The sequence below is a fragment of the Choristoneura fumiferana genome, chromosome 2 (genome assembly GCF_025370935.1).
Source record: "Choristoneura fumiferana chromosome 2, NRCan_CFum_1, whole genome shotgun sequence".
NCBI lineage: Eukaryota > Metazoa > Arthropoda > Insecta > Lepidoptera > Tortricidae > Choristoneura > Choristoneura fumiferana.
The window spans coordinates 14,044,267-14,063,508 of record NC_133473.1 but is presented as its reverse complement, the minus strand read 5'-3'; the positions used below and the strand labels follow the sequence as shown (position 1 = coordinate 14,063,508).

At 37.0% G+C, this 19,242-nt stretch overlaps 2 protein-coding genes across 3 annotated transcripts in view; both read right to left on the bottom strand.

Moving 5' to 3' along the window:
- Nucleotides 1-1,528: 1,528 nt before the first annotated feature.
- Nucleotides 1,529-19,242, bottom strand: part of LOC141444107 (TWiK family of potassium channels protein 7) — a 37,654-nt gene continuing 19,940 nt past the window's right edge. For both annotated transcript variants that reach the window (XM_074109546.1, XM_074109540.1), the window contains exons 3-8: nt 14,176-14,346; nt 13,505-13,628; nt 12,896-13,054; nt 11,710-11,910; nt 9,859-10,079; nt 1,529-1,932 (exon numbers count right to left, since the gene is read on the bottom strand). In XM_074109546.1, coding sequence (XP_073965647.1) covers nt 1,771-1,932; nt 9,859-10,079; nt 11,710-11,910; nt 12,896-13,054; nt 13,505-13,628; nt 14,176-14,346 — 1,038 coding nt within the window. In that variant the 3' untranslated portion in view covers nt 1,529-1,770. The remainder of the gene's footprint in view (nt 1,933-9,858; nt 10,080-11,709; nt 11,911-12,895; nt 13,055-13,504; nt 13,629-14,175; nt 14,347-19,242) is intronic.
- LOC141445383 (ribosomal protein S6 kinase alpha-2-like) lies at nt 15,243-19,216 on the bottom strand. The gene is made up of 2 exons (XM_074111226.1): nt 18,013-19,216; nt 15,243-16,405 (listed from the first exon to the last, which is right to left on the bottom strand). The coding sequence occupies exons 1-2, from the start codon at nt 19,054-19,056 to the stop codon at nt 15,311-15,313; spliced, it is 2,139 nt and encodes a 712-aa protein (XP_073967327.1). The 5' UTR covers nt 19,057-19,216; the 3' UTR covers nt 15,243-15,310.

Below are 19,242 nucleotides of genomic sequence, written 5' to 3'. Positions count from 1 at the left end.
ACCTAGCTATAGCGATTATTCGGCCCGAAATGGAAAAATTTCATAGAAATCGTTAGAGTGAGAGAATACGATAATTTATTCGCAGGGTTTTTGGCTAAACTTATGATTGGGCAAGTTAAACTGAAATTTTTAGCGAAGGTTACATGAAGCTTCTTTTCAGGAATCTGCTTCCACTTTGGGTTCACAACTTCAACTCTCTCCGAAGTATGAGCACACTTGGACGCGCGGCTTTGTCAAATCATTTTATAAGGGGTCAGTGAACGTGGGAACTTTTTTTTTTCGAATCCTCTTCATTCCAACGTCTAATCGGTACCTTATACACCTGCCCTGAATAATGTCGAAGAACAGTTGATTATAATCTTTTGTTGCACGAAGTTAATGTATTTGGTTGGAATGTACATTTAGATGTATTTTTAGGCACATGCATACCTATAACGAAACTAAAGAACAACTGGCCTTGAACATTCGGCTCGACGCTAATTATGTCAAGCGCCGAGGGGTCGAATAACAATTCAAAGCCAATGGCAACGAAGTTTTTCAAATTGCTTGAGTGTTAAATAACTTGAATGTGTATGCCTACATTATTTTACTTTATATTTTACTAATTTTTAATCGAAAATGTTTTTCCCTATGATTTCAAATGAAATTAAGCTGTTTACAAAGTCATAATATATTTCATTTGTTTTATCAAGAAACTTTGTAAAAATAATGCCAACCCGAAATTGATATGATAGTAGCCAATTCTCAGCTCACATATTATCAAGAAGCATTGATTCGTAGAATTTAGTATACCAACCAAAAAAAAAGTAGCTAGATTTACTTGCTTGCTTTTGCTCGTATACATAGTATACTTTTATTCGTAAATCTCACGCCAAACTTTTATATTCATGTAAATTGTGTACCTAGTATAATAAATTGAAGGGTTTGGGTGACCAATTGTTTTTTTTATTTCCTTCTTTTTAGATAATTTAAGTAAAGCCTGTTTTCATTTTTGTTTTCTATTTTTAAATTATTTTCATCTTTTTAGCTGTATATTATAACCTCTCATCAAGTAATGTGTATTGTGTGTATTATTTAAATGTATTATCATTATCATCAAAATTGAACTTAGGTACATGTACTAAAGTTTCGTGTCTGTGCGTCGCGTCAACCACTTCGGAGTTCACTTCTACGGAGACGAATCTGGCTGAACCACCTGGTACCTAGGCACTGCCAGATTATCATCACCAGATTTTATATTAAGTATGCCATATTTCAAGACAATCCTACCACTGAAAGTGGGTTAAAATTCGGTTGCAAGATTTGACCCGAACATAAAAGTACAAATATACTGCATTTCGATATTTCTTTTTAACATACATCAGGATATTTAGAATACGAGTTGATACTATATTTATTCCTTTGCTACTGCTTATGACTGCAGTAAATAAATTTACACATTGATTTATAATTGAAAGATAACTAAAGGCAAAGTAAGGGCATGTGTTTATCATCCGCTTCAAAAATTTATAAGTAGAGAATTCATACGTAGTTTTCCCAATGTGATTTAATTGAAAATATTTACAATTTGAACAAACTATTCGAGAGCTAATTCATTTTCTTTACACACAACAACAGTCGTCGACACGTGAAGTTCGCATCAACCTCAATAGGCATCCATCAAGATGTCACGTAGCAATAGCCCTTCCGCGTTGATCGCCGTTCACACAATCACAAGGCGTCAAATGGCAGACGGGAACTCTTTTCCGTCATCCTTACATAATTAATTCACTAAACAGACGATTCGTATATGACAATCTGAACAATGGGGGGTTTTTGTTGACTCGGAAGCGGAGCGGTGATGTCCCTAATGACAGCTTCGACTGCGGCCTCCCACTCTAGTTGGCGTTTGTCAGTGAGACCGTCTTTACCGCTAAACCGAGGCATTGTTACCTGTAACAAACATTCTGTATTAGAGCTTAGTTAATTTACTGACACCTTTTTACAGCAGATAAAACGCAGTGGTGAGAAAATCCTCAGCAGGCTAAGCAGATTGAGTTCTATATCTATAAATACAAAACAGACGAAAATGCATAGGTAATTATTTCACTTGTGTTTTACCTATGCGAAGACAACGACGACTTCCGTCGTTCAAACAAATAAATAACAATGCAAAAAAACCTGCCACTGAAGTCGGTGGGTGTTATATCCACGCCTAATCGACATTAAAAGAAATAGCTCATGACGCCAATGCCAGGGTTTCTTTGTTTCCCTTTGTTGTCATTTTCTTTTCCGCCAAAATAAAGAAGGCATTCAAATGCCAATAGAAGCTAAGCATTTTGATATTTGCGTACAAAAGTCAAATAAGCGTAGGTTAACGGCGAAATTAACGTACAAAGAAAGTCAAACAAACCCGAAAATACTTTCAAAGACTAAGGTATAATTCATTTTTGTTTTAGATAAGCAAACAAAACGTGACAAAAGACGATTATGGATTATATTACGTTAGCACGAAATCGGCAATGAGTTCAAATGTACCTAACACTAACATAACTCATCCTCATCACAGACGTTGACGACAGAATTATTGCTATCCTAATGGGCTCTAACAATAAAAACTAAACAGTTTTAGAGGTTTCACTATTAGCTACCGCAATGGCTAGGATCCGCTGTAGAAATTTTGTTAATTCTCTTCGTAGTAGGTACTTGTTACTTTGCTAACATAAATAAGATCAGAAAAAATGCCATTGGCTTGAAGAAACCAAAAAATTTGACGCGTGACTGATATACGATATAGGAAAGTAAATCCTGTAGGCTCACATCAGCATTTTCTTACCGGCTGCAAGTGATCCATCGTCACTCTTATAAGAATAAAAAATAAATCTTCAGGAGCCCAACATTGCGTGACCCATTTGTGCGGTGAGAGAAAGATCGTTAAATATACCTATACACCTGACTATGAAGAACCTGCATTACTCTTCTAACACATTTCAAGCTCGAGTGATTAGAGAACTAATGAAAACGTTTGCGTAGGTGTATTGTTGCAGTAAAAATATCACCCGCATTCTGTTTTACTTACTGTGTTTATTTCAGTCCGCAATGAGGTAAATTCCGACAACTCTTAAGATAGAGTGACCTTTTTACTCAGTGCTGAAGCAAAGCAAATTACTGTGATTTTAGTCAAAGTTTAATGTCTAGAATATTAAATTCGCTGAAGTTTTAATACGAAGCAAAACCGGCTGCGAATAATGATGCCATCAACAATATTTTGCTAATTTACGTTTTGCGTGTTACTTTATTTAGTGCTTTTAGCAAGCTTACAAAAAAGGAATCATTCTATCAAGAACGTTTATGTATGATTAATGATGATCTTAGCTTCAATATGCTTACGTGATCGAAAAGCAATTCAAATTTATGATAGCACGCATAAAAGGAAATGAACAGCCATTTCTGTAAAAATATCAAACACATTAAAAAATACGTAGACTTGGCTCGCGAGTTGAATCGATATATAATCATCCGCTTAAATACTTGCATACTACATGCATCAAGACTATGGACTTTTATGTCAAAAATATTCCAGCAAAATTTAAATTAAATTAAAATTGAAATTGAAAATATTCACATAGTTAAGCGAACAAATAGTAGCAGTAATTCGATACGCCACATTACTTTGGTGGAATTCATAACGAAGTACCTACGTCTGTGAATATGTATTAATGTAAAAAAAAATCGGAAACCTACGGACCACTTATTTCTTTAAATCCATCTACGCAGATCTTTCAGAATTGAAGGCCACGGAAATGCGCAAACCTTTCATGTTAGATCCATTTTATGACCACTAGATAAGAATCATATAAAAATACACTACAGCATTATAAAACATCGACTTTAAAACGTAAATCTATTTTTACCGGTCACTTTATTCCAGAGTGGTTTATACGAGACCAGCAAGTGCAAATAAAACGATTCGTACGTGAATCAAAAGAGCATTCTGCTCTTTTTTATTCGTGAGAACCGGAAAGTGCACCGTAGTCGGCGCTTTTAAAAGAAGCAATTGCCCGTTACATTTCATCTAAAGGAGTCGCTTTTAACTGCTATAGCATGTTTTAGTATTTAAACTACTATTAAAATATGAAGATAGCTAGATAACTATCAAACTTGGTTACAAATGCATAATTGACGCGTGACAAAAAGATTTCCTAAACAAGTACACACGTAAGTATGCAAATAAGGCCGCTTGTAGACGTTCGTTGTTTTCACCGGACAACGGAGCTTTTTTTTGCCGGACTTGCGGTGTAGTATGGCTTACAATGAACGTGTGTACATGCACCGACACTTGTCCGGCGACGAAGCCACACAACACCGCAAGTCCGGAAAAAAATGTTCCGTTGTCCGGTGAAAACAACGGACGTGTACAAGCGGCCACATACAGCGTGTATTTTTGATACTACCTCAAACTGTAACCAGACGAAGATTTAAGTGGTGTGAACCGATATCAAAACAAATTGTTAATTTAAAATTAACTACCATAGCGTAATTAATTTTTGAAATATTTTCGAGCAGCAATGTAATGCGTACAATAATTTGATATGAGAGAAAAACGTTCTGTGACAGCAAGTGCGACGTTTTAAATAAAAACAAAGCAATATCACGTAGTGATACATTGCGTGGTAATTAATTTTATAAGGAAAATAATAAGTCAACTTTTTTAACTAAAACATAATAAAATGTGATTATTAGGGATTAGACTTAATATTTTTAGTTTAGGTAGTACAAAATACCTACAATACAAAGCTACCAAATATGATAAATTTTAGGACATTAATAAATAAGTAGCAAACTGGTGAAATATTAGCCATTATTAGTAAGTAAGGCTTGTTAATTTTGTATTTAATAAAAAGTTGATTATATAACCATATAAAGTTTATTATTTTGAATTCCATGGAAAAGCTATAGACTACGTCGCATCCGTTACGAAGTCAATCCAGCCCGCGGGATTGGAAACAGTATTGCAATCCTATTTCAAATTAACTACCAGAGCGTATGAAATCCGAGCAGCAATTGCTGTTCGCGCGGGACCAGTCTGAATTGGAAAATTCACATATCACACCATTAAATTGCTCCGCAGATTTGTGAACTTTCCTCATGATGTTTCCCTTCACCGAAAAGTTCGTGGTGCTTAGAGGTGCGAGCCCGAACTTGAATCCATGATCTGCCTAAAAGGCCATAAGGTCAAACCACGGCGTCTTGTAATTGTCACAAAAACCTCATCAGTCTGCCGCAATTAAAGCATAGGTCGGCTCAGCTATACATCCTCGATGTGCATTTAAGCATTAGCAAATAAACTTAGCATTACTGACGCGCTCCACGAATTTTATTGGGCAGTAAAACTAAAAGGTTGGCCGTTGCGACATTGGAAAATGTTGCGACCTCGATCGAGACTCCATAAGGTACAAGTGTTATGAGGTTGCTCGTATGAAAAACTAAGATAATCATGTGGATCCCAAATTGTAAACACTTCGATCGGGTTTGCCGCATTGCTGGTTACTTCTCTGATATTTTGGCTTCATTCATTATTCTCTTAACAGCGCTGCATTATTTATGTTTGAAATACGATATTAGTTATGGTAGGTGTGCTTAGAATGCGCCTAGGGCATAGCGTGGATATTACCATAATGCATACGAATGTTTCATTTATTTTCTGCATTGAGGTGCCCTAAAGTTGTAAATATAAAGCCAAAGTGGTGTGCAATGGTGGATTAAAATTTTCTATTTCACTCGTAAAAAATAAACAGGTAAAAATAAACCTATAACTAAGTTTAATTTATTTTGTTTGCAATTTTCAACTAAAATTCAACTCGAAAAGACCAAAAGAGTAAAGCATTTTTTAATATTTGAATAGCGTGAAACAAGAACATAATATTCATAAAAACAAACATCCAACCCAACACAAGATGGGGTGCAGACATGTCAGCATTATAAAATTAAATATTCATACATTAGAAAAAGAAGCAAATGTTTAGCAACACTCACAAGTTGTTGCCGTAAAGCAGAAACCGGGGTAGTTGCCGAATTCACGAGAAACCTTATTCACTGTCAGTGCTACAAATATGTGAGGCCGTTACTCTTGAAGATTTAAGACAGCAGAAAAATAATATATTTTTATGCCATGAAGTAACCATTTATATCCTGGCTGGCAACGACCACGACTGGCTCAGTCAGATAGTCGGCAACTCTAAACGTTTGTTAAACCTTGCGAGGCGTGCAAAAGTAGTAGATTTCTTGAGGTTGGTAATACGAGTTTTAATACAAACAGCAAGGACTAGTTTACGTTTTTTCATTATGTATTGTATTTGAGGCTTAATAGCGTCACTTATTTTAAAATTACGAACATACTCGTACGTAGTAATAACGAACGAAAGCCGCAGAAGTTAGAAACATTCGGTATATTTGGTTGCCTCATCTGAATGATATTAAAGTCATTTGATATTCATCATCGTCATCATCGCAGCCTATATACCGCACAAGCCTCCTCTCAGAATAAGAGGGCTTGGGCCGTAGCTCCCACGCGGGCCCAGTGCAGATTGGGAACTTCACACATACCATTGAATTGCTTCGCAGGTTTGTGCAGGTTTGCTCACAATTTATTTCTTCACCGTAAAGCTCGTGGTAAATTTTAAATATAATTTCGCACATGATTTTTTATAAACTCAGAGGTATGAGCTGGGGTTTGAACCCACGATCCTCTGCTTGAGAGGCGACATAGGTTTTGACCAATCGCCTCTAGGCCACCACGCCTTTTTTTCTGATATTAATACATGAAGATAATTCAACATTACCTACTTTATAAACCGCTTATTTGTGCATATCAAATAGGATATCGTAGTATGTCATATTATATTTATATTGCTGTTTTTGCTGTCTTTGTAAGAGCCATACTGTCGTAATTTTTATCATAAACATTACTATTTTAGATATAATTTTGATTAACATCCGGTACTGATTCCTATCCACGTGTAACGTTGTGGCTTACCAAGAACGTCGTATTAAACAAACCCTGGCGAAAAAATGTGTTCCACTTTGTCATAAGGAAAATGGAACCCAACAAGAAAATTGTCACGTCCCTAGGTGGAGATGTTACAAAAGATTGCCAGATGCCTCCGTCAATATGTGCAAAGTATTCAACTAATAAGTAATAGTGTAAAGGTCAATACGTTACTTTGGATTAACTCGAGATATAAATTAGGTTCAGATCGATCGAGCGAGAACTAAAATATCTACTCTTAAGACTAGATCATGATCGATAGTCGTTTGTTTGTTTAAACATTTAAAAAAATACACTTTATTACTATGCAAATGCTTGTCTGATCCGTTATTGAAGGTTGTTTAAAGAACGTCATGTCTGAATTTGTTTTGTTTGTGTGTATTTGTTTTTTTTGTTTTTAGAGCCGTTCAACATACGAAAAACTAAAAGCCTAGTTACAACGAAACCCTTCTTTGATAGTGTCCTAAAAATACACGTGTGTGTAACAGTTTTCTTTAAACAGCTGGCTCTTCCTAGCATATTATGTCAATTGTTTACGTTAGAAACACAAGCCTCATCCGGACGGCTCCATCAATCACGTTTAAGATCTTATGGAGATCAGTCGACAAGTCCGGAGATATGTTTATCGATGTAAGTAGCATCTGCCAACAGATCTGCCGATCAGTCAACGGATTCCTTTGAATTTTGCAACGTCTTATACCATCAATACTGTCATGATCCTTTTCATTTCATCAGTGTTTCTCTTTAATCTTAAAATGTCGGCAGGTTTAAATTGATGTTGAAGTGAAGGTGGAATAAGTTTTTATACTGAATAAATGTAAATTATGCAGGGTCTGTGATAGCTGATAATCTAATAAAAAGAATAACCAATCTATCGATATATAAATCCAGACATCTCTTGTCTGGGTGAGCGGTTAGTTCCGAAAGAATGTGACGTCTCTCGACGAAACATATGAGTAGATGTCGCTAGTGCTGCTGCTTAAGTAGCATAGTAGAAATAAGCAACCTGATATATGTACGCATAGGAAAAATTCGTGTCTAGATTCCTGTCCAGCAGTGGTGTAGGGGTTATAGCACGCAGCATGGATTGCTGAGGACCTGGGTTCGATTCCCAGTGCTGGTCTCTTTTTCTGGTTTTTCTGTGCATCCATGTCTCACTTTGTATTTGCAATAGGGAAAGTAAATAAACATAGCTCGTTATTTGAGTAAATTGCAGCTTATATAAGTCCTTAAACCTAGTTTGAGTTGTTTGACAGTTTCATATATTTTTATATAAAACTGTGCTTAAATCTAAAACTAGATTTAATTGTCTGCTGCTAGACGGACTGGCTCATCAATTCGTCATTATCTTACAAAATTGATAATTGAACGACTAAGCACAAGCAAGATTAATCAGAGAAAAACAATTAGATCAGTTTATTAGTAAGTAAGTATATAAAATTACATACCTAATATAAATAGCAGTATGTTTCAATTATCTCAATACAGAGACTATAATAATAATACTGTAAGCGTTCTAAGAAGTAAATATTAGCCTAAGTATTTTATAATTCTGTCGAAGTCAGCTAAAGCAAGATTCGACCAGCATTGCTGCAATAAAATAAAATATTGGTTGCTGTAATGTTTTTTCAGCTGACTACAGTAATAAAATAAAATACACTGACCGAGAAAATTACTTACAGTTGTACCGTTCTCGGGTTTCTGTCAGAAAAAAACTGGTATGTGAAAAAAGAGCTCTGAAAGTATTTTATTTTTCACAATTCATGGCACGGGTTAGGCTGAGATTAATGCCCAGCCCAAACAGTAACAAGATTAAAAAGGTTGTTAACAAGATATGTGGGTCCAATGATGATATTAATTCGCTGAGCTGGTAACGAAATGAATATTTTTTAACCACTAATTTTAGAAAAGTCTATCATACTCTCATGCCTTAATACGGAGCACGTCATCATGTTTCTTGATCACTGAATTGTGCCTACTGTGCCGATGGCATAGCTTTATTATTACGCTGTGGGCACACACTACTCGTTTTTGCACACTTTGTATTAGAAATTATATTTGCCACGGTGTTCATGTGATGTGACTGAAAGATGAAGTAACAACTCCAGTTGGTTGTTGGATCTGATCTTGACATCGGGGCTAGGCATGTGTCACTACATAACTATGTACCTAGATAATGTATGACCAATATCACCCGGGGCTCACGACTAGGTATCTAGTATACCTATGTATTGCTAAAGATATCGATGATAAGTATTAATCTCTTCTAATATATAAAATTTTCGGGTCAAACATGTTTGTGACCAAACTCCTTCGAAACGGCTTGACCGATTTTTATGATTTTTTGTGTATACTCGGTAGGTCTGAGAATAAGATATAAACCATTTTACATACATCTACGCGGACGGAGTCGCGGGCAACAGCTAGTTACTTATAAATAAATAAAAAAATCAGGAAAGTTTAAAACGTTATATTGTAACTATTGTAGGTAATATGATTATGAAGGGATCATATTTTATTAGGTAAGTACTAGGAATCCTTGTCTACTTCATAATCAATCAATCAATCAATCATTTAATTTATTGTGCATATAAGTTCTGGTATTACATAAAGTTGCAGTTCCATTGGCATATAATACTTTGACATTTTCACTGGTTTTTTTGTGTATTCACCCATCCCTTTGTCAAAATACCTACGAGTTAGGCTTAAACAACACAACTGCAATAACTATTCGAACTACGAAATCTCAATAACGAACTAGCCCAATAATTAATTGACGTGATGATGATGAAACAAATTCCTTCTGATATCTTCACAACAACATCACTCACCACAGTCAGCACTTTCCTCAAGTCGTTGTGCAGTGCGGAGACATCGACTCCTCGGCCCGCGTCCCCGAGCCTCCTCAGGGTGTCTGCCAGAGGACCCGACAGCGCCCGCAGCTGCTGCCAGGACCTGGCATACTGCCGCCGCACCAGCTCGATGATAGTGGAGGTCAGCGCCAGACCAATCAGTATGTAGAGGGTGCAGAGCAGCATGTATTTGGGTCTCTCTGAAAATATGAATCATACCATCATCCCAGCCTATATAAGTCCCACTGCTGGGCTCAGGTCTCCTCTCAGATTGAGAGGGCTTGGGTCATAGTTCCCACGCGGGCCCAGTGCGGATTGGGAACACACACAACATTGAATTGCTTCGCAGGGTTGTACAGGTTTCCTCACGATGTTTTAATTCACCGTAAAGCTCGTGGTTAATTTCAAATGCAAATCACGTGAATTTTGAAAAACTCAGAGATGCGAGCTGGGGTTTGAACCCACGATCCTCTGCTTGAGAGGAAATAGGTCAAACGACTAGGTCACCACAGCTCCTCCATGAAATAAAAAATATGAATAGCATCAGAGTTTGACTGTAGATACCTAAGTCACATTGACATCATTTATTGACGAACGCAGGGCATATCCCAGAGTCAAACATTTTTTCTTACGTTACGTAACTATACCTAGTAATTTAACGTGATCTTGCATAAACAAGACCGGATAGACAAGACAATTTATTGACTTTGTAGAAGGCCGCGGTCAGGGCCGCGTCAAGATAGACGAGTACATGCTTCTGAGTAAAATCACGGCTAGTTCAATTTAGGATAGGCAGAGATTTTGAACTTCTGGAATTGTGCCCAAAAGGAGGCGTCCTGCATGCTAATTTCTATACTAAAATATCGGTGACTCTCTAAGGGAGGCATTCGTGAGGTGATGGGGCTATTGTAGCTGGGGGTTATTGTATCTGAGCCGTTTGATGGCGTCCTTATGACGCCATGTTCGCCATGTTCATGTGTGTTGTGTGAAGACAATCTTCTAAGTGGAGACCCTTTTTGGTATCCTGTCGTGTTACCAAATAACTTAGTTTTAGTGCTAGTTTTAGTCTTATCTATTTTACTATTGTAAGATGGTGGTACTTATAGAGCCAAAATAAATCTTTCTTTCTTTTTTTCTGGGGAACACAACGTAAAATGGCCGAGAAGAACATGTCGTCGTAAGGACGCCATCGAACGGCTCAGATACAATACCCCCCCAGCTACAATAGCCCCGGATCACCTCACGAATGCCCCGGGTCACCTTATATGTAATGTCAATACTCCTCTTATGTACAGCCATATCATTTAATTCCTGAGCCGCCGTGGTGCGTTTTCACAGTGAGTATCATAACGATTTTCCTGTCAGGCAATACATTGTCATATTTTTTTCTGTGAAAAGGTTTCATTTCCACTGTGGATCACGATTCAATTGGTTGGTCAATACGCACTCAAACAACAAAATTGTGAAACATGGGCTTCAGTTTAATTAATAACAGTAAATATGAACTATAACCGTTAACCTCAAACCTCAGTAAACACACACACAAAGTAAAGCCTGTATAGGTAGAGTCATTCACGATGACGCGTGCCGTGGTTGTTATTACAATGTCATTAATTTCTAATTTTGACAAAATCACGCGTCTTCGTAGATGGCACTAGGTATATCAATCAATCGTTTCACAGTAAAAGACATAGCACGTAATGCAAACATGACAAAAAATAACGACACTTAGGGGCTGTTTCACCATCCATTGACTAGTTACACGGCTACCGTCTCCGTTTATTTACTGTGACACGAATCAATCGATTGTGTATTCTGTAAACTTCTTACTTGGCACTAGGTCTCCGAAACCAATCGTAGTCATCGTTATGAAACAGAAGTAGAAGCCGTCGTAAAAAGTCCAGTCATCTTCCCACATTTTGAAGAGTCCGGCTCCAGCCGAAAGGTATATGAATAGGAAGCCTACTGCCCAAAAGGCGTACAACGACCTCTGACTTGCTGGATTTGCTTCTGACACTTTACTGCAACATCCTAAAGAACACATTTAAATGGTTTAAAATACGTAACTCTGTGTAGTTATAAGAGCCCGTGCACGCCGCAGTTTATTAACGTGCCGTCGGAGCGTGTTTTAGACACGCGAGTTGACTGACAGCGCGTTTTTCTTTTCATAAAGCAGCCATACAACTCGCGTGCGTATCGCGTTTGTATCGATACAAACGCGCGTCAACGGCGCGTTTAAAAAACGCGGTATGGAAAGGCCTTAAAATTAGTTAATCGAGCTGTGTGATTCTGATTACCTAGGAAATAATGTCTAGGAAATTTACTAAAACATGCACACACTAGAAAATCCGACTTCCACATCATTCAAATCCTGATAGACCGAATTAGTGGTTTACATTAATATTTTATGTAAACTATGTTTTACGCAACGGTGGTTTTGGGTAGATAAATGTTTATTTTATACCCGACTGCGAAGAGGTTATGTGTTTGACGCGTATGTATGTATGTATGTCTATTCCTATGTCCTCTCGTAACTACTCAATGACTGAACCGATTTTGATAAGTGATACGTCAATGTCTGAATGACTGAACTAAGTACATGAAATTCTTGAAAAATAAGGCGGATTTGGTACGATTATTCTTCGAGTGGGGTATCACATGAAAGCTAATAATTAGCGTACAGTCAGACCATTTAAATAGTGACGCTCAAAAATTCTTACCTAATGGGTCCCGACTGTTGAACTTTAAGTTAGCTACTTAACAAAGTTCTAGCCCACTAGACTTGTTTTCTGCTTTTTAGTATTTTTTAAGGCAGTCGGGTTTTTTGATTTTTTAAATTTATTTTTAAAGGATGCTTTGAACTTTTCAGGAGGAAAAAATGTTTCAGGAAGAGGATCTTTACCAATCCACTTCCTTCAATTACTGAATCAATTATCAATTTACTTCCTTATCAGAGATTGGCCTTGTTCTTGTATAAAGGATCAACAGGTGGTTCATGTGGTTCAACGGTACTTACTAGGCATAGCGGGTAATTGCTTAGCAATAACAGATACAACAGTGGCAAAGACTCTGCCCAAATCAGCGATGACTGTTAACGTCAATGGTATTCCGATGAGCGCATAAAATATGCAGAACAGTCGACCCCAAAACGTTACGGGAACTATGTTGCCGTAACCTGTAAGAAGAAATATATAATTACCAGCTTTTGCCCGCGCCTTCGCCCGCGTGGAATTCGGTTATCGCGCGCTGTTCCCTCGGGAACTGTGCATTTTTTTCGGTATAAAAAGTAGCCTATGTCACTTTCTGGCCCATGAACAATCTCCATGCCAAAAATCACTTCGATCCGTCGCTCCGTTTCGACGTGAAAGACGGACAAACACACACACTTTCGGTATGGATTACTTGCTAAGTTAGTTACAAAACTACATCACCTCATCACTCAAACTCCAAATGTTTTTGGACTTTGCCTATGGTTTTAATATAAAATGTGTGTTATTAAATTTTCTCAGGGATTACACTCGTGTAAACTTATGAAACCTGAGATAATTCAAATGTATTGGATATTATATTGAATACAGAATTTCATCCACTGTATGTTACAGTATGCTTACATGTTCGTACACACCTATAGTGGTGAGCACAGTCGAAGAAAAAAAGACCGCTTGCAATATACTCCACTTTTCTTCTGCAGCTGGGAAATTATTTTCTACTTCAAGCGCCAAGCCACTTGATGACGCTTCTTCTAAAACCTAAACAGAGCATTAGAATTTACTAAAACCACAGAATACGTAATCTAAAATATTAATTACATAGCTAGGATCAGAAATAATGTGATTTGCTGAGACGTCAAATTTTATGACCTCGCATTTTGTTGCAATATATTATTTAATAAAATATATTATATTTTATTGCGCACCACAAATCAGGTAGGTACAAAATTTATAATTTTTATATAGACACAAAATTCGAGGTCATTATAAATATTATTTATATTGTATTATATTGTCAAATCCTGGTATGTGTAAATAAGTATCGCAAATCTATATAAATAAAAATGAATTGCCGAAATGTATTGTACGCGAATAACTTCGGAATGACGGCACCGAATTACAAAATTATTTTTTGTTGTGTTTGTTATTGTACGGACAAGGCTTAAAAAAAGACTGGAACGGGGGCGACGCCGCGGGCAACAGCTAGTGTACTATAAATTATTTTGTGTTACAAATAGTTCTATATCGTAGAGCATTTTCTGAGGAACTACGAGTATACTTACTTCGTATTTAATCGTAAACTTACTTTTTCATAAATAGCTAGTTGTCCGCTTATTGCGTCTTTTAATAGGTCATCAGTCCAATTGCTCTGGGCTTCAGACACGAATTGTATAAGGTTCCATCGCTCCGTGAACAGCCGTTCTCTGTGGAACTCCTGCTTCGCCAGCTCTGCTGGGTACTCCAATGCTTGGAACACCTAAGAAAAAAACATTGTACATTATCATGAAAAATAAATTAATAAATATCACGAGATTAGAAAACTTTTAAGTTTCTATTTACTTAGGTATATATTTAGGAAGTACACGACTACGATAAAGGTAGAGCTACTGAATTAATGTAAAGACTTCTGTGTAAGTTGGGACGATGTTTCACGCGCTAAAATGTACCTTCTTCCTTTAAAATCCATTTCAGATTCTTCTACAAATTATGTTAAAATGGTAATGATAGTGAACACTTATATTTTTTTTATCGGAGTTCCGATCCAAAATGTACTTAAGTAGGAGAGCTGGCTTTTAGATAGGTATTTGAGGCAAGCTGAAAACTTGTTCCATACCTCTCCTATTTACATCCCAATACGAAACTGCAGACCTGGCTGGTGAGTAGCAGGGATAAATCAAACCCAAAATTTTAAAAAATAATATTTTTTTCCAAAATTATGTTTGAGGCAATATGCAATTTTTGCATATATTTTGTAGTTGAATGTTTAAATAATTAAAAAAATAAGCCAGACGATTTAGTTGGGATTTTAAGATCGCGCGTGTTGCAGCAGCCGCCGAGTCAAGTTGCTCCCTCAGAAGAAGGGTTACGGATTAGCCCGAAACATATCGAGCTAAATTCAATTTCAGACGTGAGTTATCCGTTATGTAACCATTTAAAATGAGTGAGTCTCACGGTAGTTTCATGTTAAAAAATAATATTTTAAAAAAGACAGATCTTTTTGGTTGGACTTTCTACTTACCTGGTGATCTAACAAATTTAAAAACTCATCATCATCCCAGCCTATATACGTCCCACTGCTGGGCACAGACCTTCTCTCAGAACAATTTAAAAACTACAAAGAAAAAAAGGAAAAAAGGAAAAAGAAAAAAAAAGTTTACGAAGAGACATTGTTTCTGTAATTAATTACCTACAATAATTACAAACATATGATATGTTTCACTTTAAAAGTCTGCAAAGTACTCTTCATAGAGACAATGCTGCGATTTCTGCAGCTTAATATCAGTTTCGTCTGCAAAATGTTTCATGGATTCCCCAACGAATCGAGAAACGGGTACGAAGGGTGGTTTCAGCTTTTGATGCAGTAACATATTCCAATCGAGACCAAGAAACCATCCATGACTCTTTATGTCGAACACTCCCGCCTTGAGCGCTCCAAATCGCTTACTGGGATCTACTTGTAACAAGCTTTTCACTAACGACTTACAGTGAGACGACATCGCCTCCGGGTTTTTGTATTTACCAACAAGGATCTTTTCATAGAGTTTTATCGGATCAGAACTATAAAACGGTGGGTATCCAGCGTTCATTTCATACACAAGTATCCCTACTGACCACCAGTCAGCCGCATATGAATACCCTTTCGAGGTGATGAGCTCTGGGGCTAAATATTCCGGTGTTCCACATAACGTCCACGTTCTGGACTTAATCACTTTACAGAAACCAAAGTCTCCCAACCGGACATATCCCGATTCGCTGATTAAAATATTCTCCGGCTTGATATCCCTGTGCATGACAGAACAATGATGCAGATATTCTATTGCCATCACAATCTGAGCGGCGTAAAATTGGGCAAGAACCTCTGACAGCACACCAAACCTCTTGATCAAAGTATACAATTCACCTCCGGTCTCGTAAGGCAACACAAAATACAAGTAGACATTATCTTTACAACAGTAGTCTAGGGAAAGAAGGAATTCAAAACATGCGCTTTGCAAAATGTTCTTCTCATTAAACAATTGTTTAACATTTTTCTTCTTGACTACTTCGCCTTTGTCGATAACTTTCATAGCATGGTAAACGAATGAGTTTTTATCGCGCACTAAGAGTACGGTTCCGTACGCACCATTCCCCAATATTCTCAGAAAATCAAAATCTGTAATGGGTTTTTCATATTTGAATGGATTAGAGTAAATTTTGTAAAAATTCAGTTTCAACGCGTCCAAGTACTGTTTGTGTCTGTGTTGTAGTTCATGAGTAAAAGTTGGTGTTAGTTGATGGTCTTCTTTATCAAACGTCATATCAGATCCGTTGCCAGGCTGTTAGCATGTAGTACTTAAAAATAAATCCAAATAAACAATAATTATCGACACATTTCAGTATTTAAATGATAACTAATCTGTAAACTGATACTTTTCTTAATTCTTTCATTTTGACGTGAATGATATTAGACATATGTAAACACACCTTGGCTACACTCACAGAATAATACAGCCACATCTGCCAAAAATCTGAACCGAAAGAGTTCCACTTCTGGACCGACCTTGTTCCTTGTGTGTAAGTTGCATTCGGATCGCCATCACCATATTACTCCCTAATCTTATCACCAAGTAGCCAAGCAGTGCTCACGCGGCCGCGCCCGTGGAAACGAAGACAACTGGAGTAGCTACTGGCATATGAGGTATTCTACCCAGATAAGCAACGTAAGGGCAATCCTCTAGAGTTCCGGGTTGTCATGGGTGGTGATGCTCACTTACCATCAGGTGATTTAATAAAAATAAATATGTTGATAGACTGCCCTTCTATATATAGAAGCTTCCTTTTACTACGGAAGGTATAAATAAATCATAAGTTGCATCTATGAAAATATAAACTTACACAAACGACTTGTGTTTAGCATGTGACAGTTAATATAGAAAACTATGACTTTAAACAAGCTTTAAACAAACATGGGTAAGGCCAGCAGGTACACTAAATATGAAAGTATTCATGTACTCAGATCAGACAAATTCAATACCCTTCAATACCCTCGATGACAAATGTATTAAGACAGAACTACCGCATTTTCTAATAAAATATTAGCATAGTAGTTCAAAGATATAATTTATTTGTGAACCCTCGAGCATATCAATTCGTACCAGCTATGTACCTAACTACTTCAATCATCTGGAATGTACTCGTAGTTTCAAATTCATTATGGGTGTAAAAGCCATCGTGCATACCTATATTTGTTAAGGAACGTAAGATATTTCAACGCAGTTGCATGCATCATGTTCACGGATAGGCACCTATATCTAGTGTAAATAACCGTGAATGATTAAATATTTTTATGATTGTGATAACTCTGTCCAAGACGAAAATGTGAAGCCAGCCCTGATCCAACCGTGAGCTTGTCTTGGTCGTTAAGAATTGCATCACAGCCGACACAATGAGGATATCCACACATTATAAGATGTGAGTTCTGCATAAATACATATATGTCCCACAGACATAGATGTTCCACGTGTTCCTGCAAGGATTCAGTCCTTTCATTAAAGAAATAGGTCACAGGTCCAACAAAGGATTGCAAGATATTACCAATAGCTATTATCTGAACGCTGTAAGTACTGATTCTACATATTACTTACTTATATAGTATAGTAAAAGGCCGATAAAAATAGTTGTTGTATACATACCACCCTCGGTCTGACAACAGATTTAATGGCACAGCTTTATAGGCCGTGCCGTAATATATTGTGGTACAAGTAAAACGAAAAACGAATAACGTAATAAATTAATAATATAATTATGATACAAAAGATTCTATTAAAAAAATTGGACATATCAGATCAAACTGATTCCTAATATTCATCAGCAGAACACCGCGAGCCTCAGGTACGTATTTTACATCAAATTACCAAATGTACATAAATGTAAAACGTAATCAAAAATCTTCAAACTCTTTCTCATATTGGCATGTTGAACACTTCTTTAGCTTATTCTGTGGCACGTCAGGGAAATTGCTAGTGTCTCCCGGTGATGCAGTGATTGGTACAAACGGGGCAGGCTCCCTTTGATGCAGCACTGACTGCCAATTGACTTCGTAGAACCAGTTGTGACTTTTTATGTCGTACGTGCCTGCTTTATGTGAACCCGTTCGTTTCGTTGGATCAACTTGAAGTAAGCCTTTCACCAATTGTTTGCAGTCTGGGTCCATCGTATCGGGACTTTTATATTGACCTTCTAGAATTTTTTCATACAGTTTGCCTGGGTCAGATGCAAAGAACGGAGGATGACCAGCGTTCATTTCGTATATGAGTACGCCTAGTGCCCACCAGTCGACCGGGAACGAATATCCTTTGGACAGAATCACCTCTGGCGCGAGATACTCAGGCGTGCCACACAAAGTCCACGTCTTCTTTTTCAATACTTTACAAAATCCATAGTCACAAACCTTCAAATAACCATTCATGTCCACTAATACGTTCTCTGGTTTTATGTCCCTGTGAACAATGTCACAGAAGTGCAAGTATTCTAACGCTAGAACAACTTGAGCAGCGTAAAACTTACATAAATGGTCGGAGAAGTTACCATACTTCTGTATGTAGGTAAATAATTCTCCGCCTGATATAAAAGGTAGTATGAAATAAAGGTATAAGTTATCTTTGAATGCGACATCTAATGTAACTACGAAAGGAAATAGAATACTCTCTTGAATTTTCTTTTCCAGTAATAAATGTTTGACGTGTTTTCTTTCAACGACGACTCCTTTATCTACAACTTTCATGGCGTGGTACGTGAATGAACTTTTGTCTCTTACTAAATATACTTCTCCATAAGCCCCGTTACCGATCGCTTTTACTGTATCGTAATCGGTGGCAGATTTATTGTACCTGGGAGGCTCTGAAAACTTTTTTAGAAACTCTTCTTTTAACATTTCCAAATATCGTCTGTGATCTTGATGATTCTGCTGGGTGTATGATTTAGCCATACCCTGCCTGTGAAATTAAATATTCCATTTAAAAAACCTGAACAACAAACTCACCTTATCACAATGACATTGTTTTGACAATTTCATTTTGTTACGTTTAGTTTCGAGACATTGAAATACAATGAAAAAAAAATAGTATTTTATTATAGTGTGACTGATTTGAAATCAACTGATAGTGTCTTTTCC

Excerpts from the sequence above, each read along its gene's own strand:
- LOC141445383 (XM_074111226.1), bottom strand. The coding sequence starts at position 19,056 with ATGGCTAAATCATACACCCAGCAGAATCATCAAGATCACAGACGATAT. Across the intron at positions 16,406-18,012 it reads AGAAAGAGTTTGAAGATTTT|CCTGGCAACGGATCTGATAT; the intron begins TGATTACGTTTT and ends ACATGCTAACAG.